We start from the raw sequence: 14,432 nt of genomic DNA, 5'->3' as shown, positions 1-14,432 counted from the left end.
TTTTTTTTTTTTTTTGTACTGGGGATCTAACTCAGGACCTTGAGCTTGAGCTTGTGAGGTAGGCAGTAGAACCACTGATCTAAATCCCTGGTCCCTTGGTGTGAGTCCCTATCTTGAAAAATTCAAAACAGCTAAGGATGTCGCTCTCAGAACAGAGGCTCTGAGTTCCATCCCCAGTACTGCACCCCCCAAAAAAAAGTTTGTTAAAGGAGAAAGTAACAGGCCTTTGGGATTTTTGAATTAACTTTGTGCCAGCCCAGTGATGATCACTAATCCCAGAGAGAATTGGACTAACTTGCAGATGTCCAGACATTGTTCTATCTTCCTTATTTTATCTTTCTTTCACCTTTTTCCTTTTAGTCTTTGCCACTTACTTCTTTCTTCATTCTTTTTTCTATGTTGCCTGGATTGAGATTGTTAGTCCCTCTCAGTGAGGGGTAAGATTATGAGATCTGAGGGCTGTTTAAATTTAGAGACTTGACCCTGAGGCCTATGGAAATGCAAGATGAAAATTGGGTGAGCAGTATTTTCTGAACAGATACAAATAGCATCTCTAACTCATGAGGTCATTTTCAGATATGATAAACATTTTTTAAATTCCTCTTAGGGGATATTCTATATTTTTCATTGTAATTCTCTGAAAAGGTATTGTATACCTGGATTTTTAAAATCTATTTTAAATGTTAATAATAATCTCTCTTTTTTTTTCTTAATACGGGGAGTTGAACTTAGGGCTTTACCTGAGCTACATCCACAGCCCTTTATTTATTTATTTTTTTGTTTTGCTTTTTTGGTACTGGGGATTGAACTCGGGTCCTTGCACTTGAGCAAGGGAGGCGCCAGAACCGTTGAGCTAAATCTCTGGCCCCTCCACAGCCCTTTAAAACAAGGCCTTGTCGAATTACCAAGGCTGAGATGGTCTCTAGAATAAAATAGGACAGTTAGATATACCATTGGGATTAATGCTTAATTATTGAGCTTATAATTATATACGCACTTGTTTGGGGGAAGTTGGCTTTTGCTTGTTTGTTTGGTTTGGGGCTTTTTTTTCCTTAAATTTTTAGGCAGTGTCCTGCTATGTAGTTCAGGTTGTTCTTGAACTTTATGAAATATAGGCTGGCCTTGAATTCATGGCAGTCCTCTTTTATCAGTGTCCCAAGTGCTGGGATTATAGGCACGTACCACCTTACCTGCAATTCTTAATTTCTGTTGAGAAAGCCGCAAATGGGCAACATATTACTACTATTATAAATATAAAACCACATTATTAAAAAAATGGGTTACAGGGCTGGAGTTGTAGCTCAGTGGCACCATGCCTGCCTGGCAAGTGCAATGTCCTGAGTTTGATCCCCAGTACCAAAAAAAAAGAGGGGGGTATTTAAACTGCAAGCAATGGGACAAATTTAAATCTCATGCTTTCTTTTTATTTTGTTACAGAGCCATTATCCTCAGTTGCTTAGGCTTACTTTAAAAGCTTTTTATTTTGGTCTTTTTTTTTTCATTTTTCTATTTTGGTACCAGGAATCACACCCAGGGCCTCGCGCTTGCTGGGCAGGCACTGTGCCACTGAGCTACATCCCCGGCCCTAAAAGTTTTTAATGTTTAAATTTCATCTTCTCTCCGTTTTCTTACCCTAGTTTTATCTGCATACAGAGTTTTAGGAAGTTGGGGCCTTATGTTCATCATCCACAATAAAAGCTACTTTTATAGAAGCACATTTGTTTGTTGGGTATTTTTGGTTTTGTTTTTTTTTTTATAATTTTGGGGGGTGGTAATAGGGATCAAAAGGACCTTGCATTTGCCAAGCAGAAGCAGGTGTAACTGTGCTAAACCCCCAGTCCTTCTTCGTTGTTTTTACTACATTACATATTTGATTCATGAATTCATGCCAGGCTTTTGGTTGTATTGCTGTACCTCCCTAGTTTTGTGTCATATGGATGTTAATTCACTTCATTTGTTGAAATCTGAGGTTTTAGCATATTTTAGTATTTCTCACCCTTTTCACTGTCACACCCATAGAAATCCTTTTGACATTTTTTTTCCTAATTTCCTCCTATGCCATGGATTATTGTATATTTACTCATATAATATGTGTGCCTGTGCTTCATACATAAAATGAATATGCTATCTTTGGTCTTACACACACAACTGCCAATTTTTACTCACATTATTAGTTTTGCTATTATTGAGAATACATGGCATAAAATCATTAATAAATTTAAAGCCTAGCTGATGGACCCATTTCAAGAGTGCAGTTGGTTTAAACACAAAAATAAAAACAATTTTAAAAATCTTAAATCTTATTTATAATCTTGAAGTGGAAGCCTTATGTCCAAAGAACACTAGATTTTCCTGCCCAGATCTGCCCAAACACAAATTTATTTAAATATTCTATCTGGAACATAAAGAGATTACATTTTATAGCATGTTTATGTTTGTAGATATCAGACGATAGTTATAAAGTCAGTTTTTAACCTGCAGAACAGTTTTCAGTACTGATTTATCCTTTCATGTATATGATCTTGTATTTCTTATAGCGTGAAGCCTCATTTTAGGTCATCCAGTGGCACAGAACACTCAACAGAGGGCTCTGTGTCATTGGGGGATGGACTATTGAACAGATCTAGTTCAAGGAACTTTGCACCTGAACTGCATAACCCTACAGTAACAGGGCATCAAGAGCAAACTTACCTTCCAAAGGAGTCTCCCAACTTACTGATGGAACAAAATGGGGACTATGGTAGGGGCAGGTAAGGAAATAACTGTATATAAAATTTCTTTGATCAGTGTGATCATCCTGAAATTCTGAAGACCACAGGTCTGTTGATTTTGTTGTTTTATCTTCAGTATTAGTATTTGATCATGCTGATAAATTAATTACATAACATGTCTTAATAGTTTCTTGTTGTGTATTTTGGTGGGGGTTTTTTTTGTATGTGTGGTGCTGGGCATCAAACCTAAGGCCTCGAACATGATAGGCAAGCACTTTGCTGCTAAGATACCTCTCTGCTCCCAGTAGTTTTTTTCATAAGCAACATAGAGTATCCATAGAGAACACAATTCTGAATCAGGGGTTTTAGTCTAAAATGCTTTATAGTTTGTTGAGGAAGGAATAGCTTAGAAAAACAGGATACCTGTCTGCCTTATAGTTTTAATTTCTCCCAACCCCTGAATAACAGCAGTGGGAGTAATATATTGCCTACTATGTCTAAATTACACTTTTTTTTTTTTTTTTTTGAGTCAGGGCCTCACTATGTAGTTGAGACTGACCTGGAACTCACTATGTAGCCCAGGAGGGCTCGAACTCACAGCAATCCTCCTGCCTCAGCCTCCCGAGTGCTGGCATTACAGGCGTGCACCACCACACCTGGCCTAAATTACACTTTAATATGCTTCTAATAATGGAGGGAATACTACTAGTAAAAGTGATCCAAGTAACTGGGTGGTGGTTGTTGGTGGTGGTGCTGGTGGTGAAGTTTTAGTACAGTAGTTCAGGATCCATTCAAAAGAATATATTTATCAGCTGGGCGTGGTGGCGCACACCTATAATCCCAGGACTTGGGAGGCTGTGGCAGAAGGATCACTGTGAGTTGGAGACCAGCCTGGGCTACATAGTGAGTTCCAGGGCAGTCTCAACTACATAGTGAGACCCTGTCTCAAAAACAAAATCAAAAGAATATGCTTATCTTCTAATAATTAAAGGAGAAAGACAGTGCAGGTTTAGGAAATGCAGGTAATTTACGTAGATATCATTCCATCATTGATAGAATGTGTATATTTGAAGAATCTTATCTGTTGACCTACCTCTTTTTTGTTGTTAAAAGGAGAACTCTTTTCAGAGGTCGAAGACGACGAGAAGATGAAAGGATCCCAGTGAGTATTTTAAACCTTTGAATTATGTCTTTTAGATTTTTTTTGTCTATTTTGATTTACTGTGGCATGGATTTATGGTCTGTCTTTTCTGGTCTTTAATCCCAGCACTATGGGATACTGAGGTAGGAAGCTCAAGATCAGCTGAGGCAACGTAGTGATTTAAAAGAGCCTCTCTCAACATAAAAAATAATAAAGGTCTGGAGATGTAGCTCATTATGAAAGCCCTGGGTTCAATCCCCACTACTACAAAGAAAAAAAAATAATATTTAGCATTCAGATTTTAAAAATAAATACTAAAAGCTCAACTATTACATTATTGATAGACATTTAAATAGTTTCAACAGTACTATCACAAATAATATAGTGATAAGCTTGTAACCATCATTTGCTGTATATGCATTTCTTTTTTGCTTTTGTTTCTGTTTTTTGTTTTTTCAGGCACAGTCTCACTATGTAGTTCAGGCTGACCCTGAACTCACTGTGTAGCCTGGGCTAGCCTCGAACTCTTGCCAATCCTCCTGCCTCCTCCTCCCGAATGCTGGTCTTACAGGAATGTGCCACCACCCCTGGCTGCCCTATGTGTATTTCTGTCTCAAAGAGAATCCCTGGATGTGGGATTTCTGGATCACAATTCAGTTAATTTCATATATCCTATATAGGTTGTGTTGGGTTTTTTGGTACCGGGGATTGAACTTGGGACCTTGGGCTTGTGAGGTAGGCAGTGGAACCACTGAGCTAAATCCCCAACAAAGTAACTTTTTTTTTGGTACCAGGGATCAAACTTGGGTCCTTGCACTTGTGAAGGCAGGTGGCAGAACCAATGAACTAAATCCCTGGCCCCATAGTGTTGGTTTTTATTCCCATAAACAATAGACAAAAGTTCCTATTTATCTATAGCTTTAGAGTATATGTTGTACTTTTCCAATATGAGAAAGGATATCATTTGCTCTTTGAACATAGGGTGGCCTTTACACTGGACTACACTGATAGCAAATCCTGCCCTAACCCCACCCTTTTTTTTCAGAGGTGTCTCATTAAATTGCTGGGCTGTCCAGGCTAGGCTTGAATTACAGGCATGTACCATCACACCCACTGTCATTCTTCAGATTCTGTTGAATGGTATGAGAAACTATTATACTGTTCATTAATTGTTTTGGGAAAGTTTCCTATCTACTGGAGATTTTTTTTTTTTTTTTTTTTTTTTTTTTTTTATTTTTGAGACACGGTCTCACTATGTAGTTGAGACTGACCTGGAATTCACGATGTAGCCCAGGCTGGTCTCGAACTCACAGCGATCCTCCTGCCTCAGACTCCTGAGTGCTGGGATTAAAAGCTTGCGCCACTATGCCCGGCTACTGGTGATTCTTATATCTACTAGTCTTAGAAAACATTTTATAGATTTTAAAAATTTTATATTTGGATCTTAAGTTTTCTAGTTTCAAATTATTAATATTTTTGTTTTGTATGGTTTTTGTATAGCAAATGTTTGTTATTAAGTAGAGACAAAAACAGTCAAGGAATAAAAAAGGAGGGAAGGCGTGAAGTTCTTAACCCCACCACATCTGGATTTATAGATAAACTGTAAATGTGTATAATGCTTATTTGTTGTGAAAAGAAACCCACTTTCAAACACGAAAATATATTGTAGCACAGAAGTAGTCTTTAAAACAATGTTCTTTTTTTTTTTTATGGCTTTCTGTACTATGGACAGCCATGAAAATTGAAGCAATGACATGGTCCACAGGAATTGCCCCCCACCCCACCCTTGGAGATAGGGTTTCACTATGGGGTTCAGGCTGGCCTTGAACTCAGGTCAGTCCTTCTACCTCTGCCTCCTAAGTGCAGTGATTTCAGGCATGCACTGCCATGCCTGGCTACACATGGATGGAACAACTGAACTAAATCCCCAGCCTGTTACACATGAATTCTTAAGTGGCTCTCAATGATTGGAGAGAAGAGAAACTAGTTTGGGGGTCTTTTTAATGCTGAAAATGTCTGGACTGGGGCCTGAAAGGTGAAATGAAGGAAAAGACGGAGGCAAGCTTGCCTTCCAGTACAAAGGGCAAGTTAGAGGAGCCCTTGTGTAGGAGGAAGATTTTAGCCAGAAGTGAAATTTAAGATTTGCAAGCTTACACATAGTAATTTTAAGTGGTAAAAATAAACTAAAAAGAGATTATTCTGTATGTTTGTTTGAAGTATCCAAGTGAAATCTGAATGGAGACGGCTGATAAGCAAATATGTCTGGGTTTCTTTCATGTAAAGGCCTGTGCTGAAAGTCTTTAAAGTGTGTGATTCATTGATTCTGCTTAAGAGTTCTGTAGCCATGACCAAAAAAATACAAAAAAGATTGTTTTAAGAGTTATTTGTCCTGGGTGTGATAGTGCACACCAATAATCCCAGCATTTAAGGTGCTGGGCAGGAGGCTTGTAAGCCCAGTTCAGGCAATTAGTAGCTGAGCTAGACTCCTCCTCAAAATACAGAAGGCTGTAGATACAGCTCAGTGCAAAGGCCTTGGGTTTAGTACTCGGTACAATTGAATGAATGAGAGGGGTAGCCAGGAGGAGATTGAGATTGAGGCACAACTTAGGGTCCCAACACTTGAGGAGTGGAGGCAAGAGAATCAACAGCTAAGGGCAACCTGAGCCACATAGCAATGCTCCATCTCAAAAAAGAGAAGAGGAGTACATCACAGTGAAGACTAATGAAAGCTCAACTAAGATGAAAAGCAAAGAATTTATAGGGAACAATTATGTGCACTAGGTAAAGATATTTTTGTTCTCTTATAGTTTACGGCTTCTATGGCAAAGAATTAGAAAATGTGATAGGCATATGACCTGTTTATTGAATTGTATCTTTTAGAGACCTCATCCTTCGGCTGAAGCAAAGCCTCCAGCACCAAAGTTTGACTTACTAGCTTCAAATTTTCCTCCTTTACCTGGGAGTTCATCAAGAATGCCAGGTGAACTCCTTTTGGAGAATAGAATGTCTGATGTCGTTAAAGGTGTCGGCAAAGAAAAGGTAAGCACTGAAGCGTGCAATGTGGTTCTTTTATCATATGGCAATATATCTTACTTAAATTTCATACTACTCTCAGACCTCTTCATATCTGAAATCCTTGGGTCTTCAAGTTTTTCTAATTCCGCGTTTATTATAACAGTAAATGTTGTCCCTTAGCTTTTTTCCTTGTATGTATTCCTATATTTCTAACAGAGATATTTTGTTATTCTTGGCTTTTAGTTTTAGATATTAGTTACTGAATTTAGGTTTTATAATTGAGGAGATTCCCCCCACTACCTGCCTGGCGATACTGGCGATTTAACCCAAAGGTGCTCTGCCTATGAACTACATTTCCAGCCGTTTTTAATTTTGAAGGTACAGTTTTGCTAAGTCAATCAGGCTGGCCTCAAAATTAAGATATTTCTGCTAAGCTTCAAAAGTACCTAGGGTGAGCCGGGCGTGGTGGTGCATGCCTGTAATTGCACTGAGGCAGGAGGATCACTGTGAGTTCTAGACCAGCCTGGGCTACATAGTGAGTTCCAGGTCAGACCCTGTCTCAAAAAAAATGTACCTAGGGTGATGGCCTGTGTCATCACCTGCAGCACACAGCTCTGTTAAACAAGCACACATAAAACCTTCCCATCCCCCCAGTATATTGTGCATTATTATACCTAAGATATCATCCATTATAAGATGTCCATTATGTTATTATCACTAAGTAAAAGGCATTGCAAGTTAGACTTGAATATGGCATCATGTCTAAAACACTTGGTATACATATTTTTCACAGCTGACACAGTATACTACAATTACTTACTTTTTTTATATATTCTTTTGTGGTTTTGGGGGTTTTGGTTTTGTTGTTTTTTGGTACTGGGGATCGAACTCAGGACCTCGTGCTTGTGAGGCAGGTGGTAGCACCACCAAGCTAAATCCCTGGCCCGCTTTTCAGTTTTTTGAGACAGGGTGTTGCCATATAATTCAGGTTGACCTTAAATTTGAGGCTTTCCAGTATTTTAGTGCATCATAGCTTCCAGAGTTTCCTGAATAAGTGGTTATGAGGTATAAATTTCTTGATCTTGAATTATAAAAATGTATTTTGGTCTCAGTCAGTAGTTTATCTCCAGATTGACTTCTCTTTTAGAAATAATTTCCCTGGGCTGGGCATGGGGTGTGTCTCAGTAGTAGAGCACTTGCCTACCATGCACAAGGTCCTGGATTAGATGCTCAACACTGCAAAAAAGAAAAATCATTTTCTGCTGGAATTTTGAAGGTGTTACTCTATTGTCTATCTCATTTAAAACTATGAAATATGGTACAGTTCTCCATTAATTCTGAGGTGTATATTTTTTAATGTTTTATCAAATCAAGCTGTCTGATGTTTAAAACCTAACATAGTTTGTGGCAGAGTTTTTCTTGGTGACACATAATGCTTTGTTTTGCAGTTGATGCCATCTCATATTTGTTGAGGTACTACACACATGAAAAAAAGAATATTGTACACTTTCCTATGGAATCCCAACCTATAATCGTAGGATGTAAATATGCTCAGTATTGTAGCACCATGTGTATACCCTCCTCCTTTACTATCTTCCTCCTACTCCTGTCTTCTGTTTAGATGTAAACAGTATTGTAACTTTGTGATAATAATTTTCTTCCTTTTATAGTTTGACCATTCTAGCTTAGCAAATTTGTTTTGTAAAGGACCAGATAGTAAAAAATTTTGGGGGTGTGGAGGAGTACCAGTGCTGGAACTCAGGTCCTTGTGCTTGCGAGGTCAGGCAGCGCAACCACTGGGCTCATCCCAAGCCCTTTAGTATGCTTTTTATTGTTATTTCTTTCATTCCATATTGATTGAGATTCATGGCTGTTGATGAAGATGACTGTTGTGTTAGATACCTTTCTTTTGTAGCTGAGACAAAATGCCTGATACCCAAAGTTAAAAGTTTTTTTAGGGGGGTGGGGTTTGAAACAGGGTCTCAGTATGTAGTTGAGACTGACTTGGAACTCACTATGTAGCGTAGGCTGGTCTCAAACTCACAGTGATCCTCCTGCCTCAGCCTCGCGAGTGCTGAGATTACAGGTGTGCACCACCATGCCTGGCACCCAAAGTTAAAAGGGAAAGAATTCATTTAGCTCCGTTTGTAGAGGTTTCAGTCCATGATCAACTGTCCTCAAGGCAGAGTGATATATGGCAGAGGGACGTTGTAGAGGAGAAACAGTTCATGGTGCCCATGTGGTAGCAAAAGCAACAACAACACAACCTTAACAGTGTCTTTCTGTCCCTTTTAATCAGACTATTGGAATTAGGGTGGTGCTGAAACACTCATTGTACTGGTTTAGTAATCACACACCCTTACTCATAGCATAACAGACTCTAGATTCAGCCACCTTTGAAAAAGCCACCTATGAAGCCGGGCGTGGTAGTGCACACCTGTAATCCCAGCACTTGAGACTGAGGCAGGAGAATCTCTGTGAGATCCAGACCAGCCTAGGATACATAGTGAGTTCCAGGTCAGTCTCAACTACATAGTGAGACCCTGTCTCAAAACCCCCCCCCAAAAAAAACAAAACAAAACAAAAAAACCCATCTATGACCCCTTGAGGCTTTGGGACAAGATCTGGATCCAAACCATAATTCACCCCTGCACCTTCAAAGACTCATGTGCATCCCTTTATGCAAAAGACATTTATTCCATCTAAGAGTTGCTAAAGTCCTAACACTTTCAGCACTGCTAAAAGTCCTTTGTCCAAAGTGTCCTCTGACATTTCAGACAAATTCTTAGCTGCAAAACCCTTTATAAATGAAAAGAAATTTAAAGACTTCCAACATTCAGTGGCACAAAATAAACATTTCCATTCCAAAGGTTACAGATGAGGGTAGCAAGGAATGGGAACAAAGCAAGACCAGAATCCGGTAGGACACATTAAATCCCAGTTCTACTTCCAACACCCCCAGCGGTCTGTGGCGAGTAGTAGTGAATGCCACGGGGCTTGGGTGGCTTCGCCCCTATAGCACTTCTGGACGTTGTAGCTCTTATGACGTCTCTCTTGGGCCTGCTCTGCTCCCTCCTTACAGTATTCCTCAGATGATCCACATTCCTGGCTTCTCCAGACTTGTGGGGTCTCCGCTGCACTTTCAGTTTCGCACTCACAACTTCACACACTGACCTCTTCGGCACACTGCCTGGCCTCACAGGCCTGCTCCTTAAGTTTGGGTGGTAGCCTTCCTGATCCACAACTCCTGCGTTCTGCATGCTGCTAAAACCAGCACCACGCGGATGATGCCAAGGTCTGCTGGCAGCCTGAGGAGTAGCCAGGCATCTTCTCTCTTGGCTGTAGGAGTCCAGTGCCTGTGAACCAAATCCTGAGGAATAATTTTTCCTAGGCCACTGCCATTTTGAAACCTAGTGCTCTGGGGCTCTTTTAGTCTTTCACCTTTATAATTTTTAGGCTGCAAAGGGTGGAGTCCTGCTGCTTCTTGTAATGCCCTCAGGCCATCTTTTCTGTTCTCCTATTCCTTCTCAGAATCAAGATCTCCTCTGCTCTAGTTTGTTTATTTGTTTTTGGTACCAGGGATTAAATCAAAACTCCGGACCTTGTGCTTGCAAGGTAGGTGACGGGAACCACTGAGCTAAATCTCCGGCCCTCCTCTGCTCTACTTTGCAGACTGAAACTTTACTGGAGCTTCCTTCCTGGCCAAATCATTCTGCCAGGCCCTTTGGTCTTGATTCTCAACATAAGTCTGGCTAAAAGCCCGCAACAGTAGCTGTGTCACGGCCTCAACATTAGAGTGCCTTGAAATTTTTTTTGCTAGTCCAGTTTGAGTCAAAGTCTTTAGACACAAGCAAAATGTCAACTTTCTGCCAAGGCATAACACACATCATCTGAAGCCCAGCAAGCAATGCAGTCTGTCTTCCCAGCAGAAACCTGATCCTGGTCTTTACCAGCTTTCTGGTCTGAGCTCTGACGGAATCTCCCATACGGTGTAGCCTAAGTTATTCCAGCTGTACCTTTTCTGAGGGCATCTCCCAATCTTTCCAAACTTTTCCCTTCCCATTAGCCATTCCTAAAGGCTTTTGAGCCACATGACTAGGTAATAGGTCACGGCAAGGGCCTTTACACCACACCAAAATTTGTGTCAGTCAGTATATACTAGAGAGACGTATAGCACAAGATAAATAAATATATATGATTACAAGATTGGTTTACAGTGGCCACCCACTGAGTCAGGTGAGGAAAAGTCTAGAGGGTCTGTCTGTATTCTGGAGACCAAAGGATTTAGTCAGGTCTAGAGCTCACTGCAGTGTCCCATGCAAGTCTGTATCAGGAGGCCAATGGGTCTGTGGTGAAAAGCTGAAGAGTCTATGCCGCAAGGCTGAAGGGTCTGCATTGGAAGCCAAAGAGTCTGTTCTGGAAGCCAGGGGATAATGTCCAAAGTGAACCCAAAGACTGGAGTGCCTCTGAAGAAACAGAAGCCAATCTGCCCTTCTTCATTTCCTTTTATAACATCCAGGCAACCTGGGGTGGGTCTTCCATACTGTAGGGCATAGGATTGCTGAGCCGATTTAGTTAATCTTCTCTTAGTCAAACTTCTCTAGTCGACACAATCACACATCGCAGCTATAATTCATTTTACACTTACGTATACTATTCTGTGGGTGCATAACATGTATTCTGTTGTTGATGGAATTTCACCTTTTTGTTTGCCATTATAATGCTTTACGTTCATATCTGTTTGTGTGAGCAAGAACTTCTCTAGGAGACAGATACATTGATATATGAATGGAATTACTGGGTCATTGGACTTTTATTATTTTGTGTGTGTGATACCTGGGATCAAACCCAGGACCTTGTGCTTTCAAGGCAGGCATGATGCTGCTGAGCTAAATCCCCAACCCCAGGACTATTTATTCATTTATTTATTTATTTTGTACCTGGGATTGAAATCTGGACCTTACTTGGTAAAGCAGGCGGTGGCACCACTGAGCTAAATCTCCAGCCCTATGTGCTAAATACTAAAGATGAAAAAAGTCAAGCCAGGGATTTAGCTCAGTGGTGCCGCCGCCTGCTTCGCAATGCAAGGTCCAGAGTTTGATCCCTGGTACCAAAAAAAAAAGTATTTAGCATATATTTTCTATAGCATTATCTCTTTTAAATTCATGTGAATTTATTTATTCATTTATTTATTTTGCGTTTTCTGGATACTAATTGTTTCAGTTACTTTTCTTGTTGTTGGGACAAAATACCTATTGCCCAAAGTAAAAAAAGGAAAAGTTTATTTTAGCTCACAGTTTGTAGAGGTTTCAGTTCATAGCTAGCTCCAAAGCAGGATGGCATGGCACAGGGGAACAGTTCATGGCATGGAGGGGCAAAGGGCAGCAAAACAACAGCAAGTTCTCACTCCCTTCCCCTTTTAACCCACCCCGTCTGTAGGCCTTTGGGATAATGCCACCCATATTCAGGGTGGGGCTTCCCAATATCCACACCCAGTGGTAAACTAAACCAATCAGTGGACTTACTTAGTGCCCCACAACCATAGTCAGGGTATCACATACCTATGATCCAGTCACCTCCGAAAAGCCCCACTTTGGAACATGTAAGGTTTTGGGGAAATATCTAGATACAAGCCATAACACTAATCCATTGTCGGTTATATGTATTACAGATGGTCTTTCAGGTTTTTTTGTTTGTTTCACCAGGGTCTCACCACTGCGCTAGATCCCTGGCCCTTTAATACCTTTACTCCCACTATTTAATAACATGTCTTGGTATGCCTCTTTTCATCCACTGTACATTTGCTAGATCCTGTCAGTTTGGAAACTTGTTTTTCCAATCTGGGAAATTCTTATGTTATCTTTTTTTGTTGTTTTGTTTTGTTGGTGGTACCAGGGATCGAATTCAGGACCTTGAACTTGCCAACAGGCACAGTGCCATTGAGCCACATCCCTTGCCCATCTTTTAAATTCTTCACCCTTTTCTTTTCCCTCTTCTTCCTCCTAGTACTAGGTATTGAATCCAGGGCCTCAAATTACTAAGCAGTTACTCTAACACTGCCCTGTGTCCCCACTTGTTTTGTTGAAACATTTGAGATAGGGCCTCTGAGTTATTCAGGCTTCCTCACACTTGGAATTTGCATGGAATTATAGGCATGCACCACCACACCCTAGTTCACCCTTCTCTTTTTCTTAAACTCTTAATTTGATATTGGACTTTATAGGTTGAGCTTCTGGTTTTCTTATCTTTCCTAATTTTAATTTTTTTCTTACATTTTTTGCCAAGTTTTTCTTAGTATTACCCCCTAAATCTGTTGAAATTTTATCTGAATTGACTACGTAGGTACTTATTTTCCTTGGAATATCTTCAAGGTCCATCCGCTCTGAAGCTATATTAGTACTTCACTCCTTTTATGGCCAAGTAATATTCCACTGGTTGTACATTCTACATTTTGTCAATTCGTTTACCAGTGGTGGATGTTTATGTTCTTTGTCTTTTTCCTTCTTTTTGACTAGTTGAATAATGCTACTATGAACTTGTGTTTAGACTATTTGAAGGACTTGCCAGATTGTTTTCTAAAGCAGCTGTATTATTTTACATTGCTGCACTCAATGTAAGATTTCCAATATTTCCATATCATCACCAACATTTCTTAAGTTCTGTTTTATTTACTACAGTCTTTCTACTGGGTATAAAGTGGTTTTCAGTATGGTTTTAATTTACATTTCCTTAATGGCTAATAATAAATGAACATTGACCATTTGTGTATCTTTCTTGGAAAGATGCATAGGAGTAATTTTGAACTATCTTTTGCTTTAAGGAGAATGAAGACTTGAGAGTTAGTTGCCCAGACCCTGAAGAAGATGAGCAGACAGAGTGCACTTCAGCCCAGCAACTCAGTATCAGTACCAGTCCTCCACGTGCAACTGAGCTTCCTCTGTTAAGGTATAAGCTTCAATATAAAAGATCACATTGAGGGCCGGGGATTTAGCTCAGTGGTTTCTCTGCCTGCCTTGCAAGCACGAGGGCCCGGTGCCAAAAATAAAAAGATCACAATGAATTACCTTTTCTTATTAGCAGTAGCTCAGCTGTACTAAGCCTAATGTCAAACTCTTTTTTTTTTTTTTCTTAGCATGACTCAGCAAGAAAAAGATACAATAGATGATTCCACTGATCAGAAGGATGTTATCAATCAGATAACTACACCAGTTTCTTCCCCGAGTACTGCAAAGCCATCAAGAGCAAATACAGCTTTACCATGTAATAGCAACATAAATGTAACCGCAGCTGTGCCCCTACAGGTAACTCAGAAGTTTAGTGTATGAGAAAAATGTATAATAGATGGGAGATATAAAAATGTAATTTTTCACATAGCACTTTGTTGGAGCAGAGTCGTTTAGAAGTAGTCCAAATTAGAACTGCTTGCCTTAGAAAGAAGCTGAAAAAAGTTAAGGTCACTATGAAGAGAATCAAAATTTAGTCATATGGAGAAGTGAAGAATTTCCTAATCACCTTTTTTTTTTTTTTTTTTTTTTTTTTTTTTTTTTTTTTTTTTTTTTTTTTTT

At 39.8% G+C, this 14,432-nt stretch overlaps 1 protein-coding gene across 6 annotated transcripts in view; it reads left to right on the top strand.

The window, feature by feature from the left end:
• Larp4 (La ribonucleoprotein 4) overlaps positions 1-14,432 on the top strand; it is a 167,994-nt gene that overhangs the window by 151,649 nt on the left and 1,913 nt on the right. For 5 of the 6 annotated variants that reach the window (XM_010623676.3, XM_010623675.2, XM_010623674.2 and 2 more), the window contains 5 exons: positions 2,538-2,750; positions 3,825-3,873; positions 6,733-6,891; positions 13,688-13,812; positions 14,000-14,168. In XM_010623676.3, coding sequence (XP_010621978.1) covers positions 2,538-2,750; positions 3,825-3,873; positions 6,733-6,891; positions 13,688-13,812; positions 14,000-14,168 — 715 coding nt within the window. The remainder of the gene's footprint in view (positions 1-2,537; positions 2,751-3,824; positions 3,874-6,732; positions 6,892-13,687; positions 13,813-13,999; positions 14,169-14,432) is intronic. The other variant, XM_019207436.2, reaches the window with a different exon arrangement.

Source organism: Fukomys damarensis, unplaced genomic scaffold (assembly GCF_012274545.1).
Source record: "Fukomys damarensis isolate Sample0158 unplaced genomic scaffold, DMR_v1.0_HiC HiC_scaffold_15, whole genome shotgun sequence".
Lineage (NCBI taxonomy): Eukaryota > Metazoa > Chordata > Mammalia > Rodentia > Bathyergidae > Fukomys > Fukomys damarensis.
This window is presented reverse-complemented; position numbering and strand designations above follow the sequence as displayed.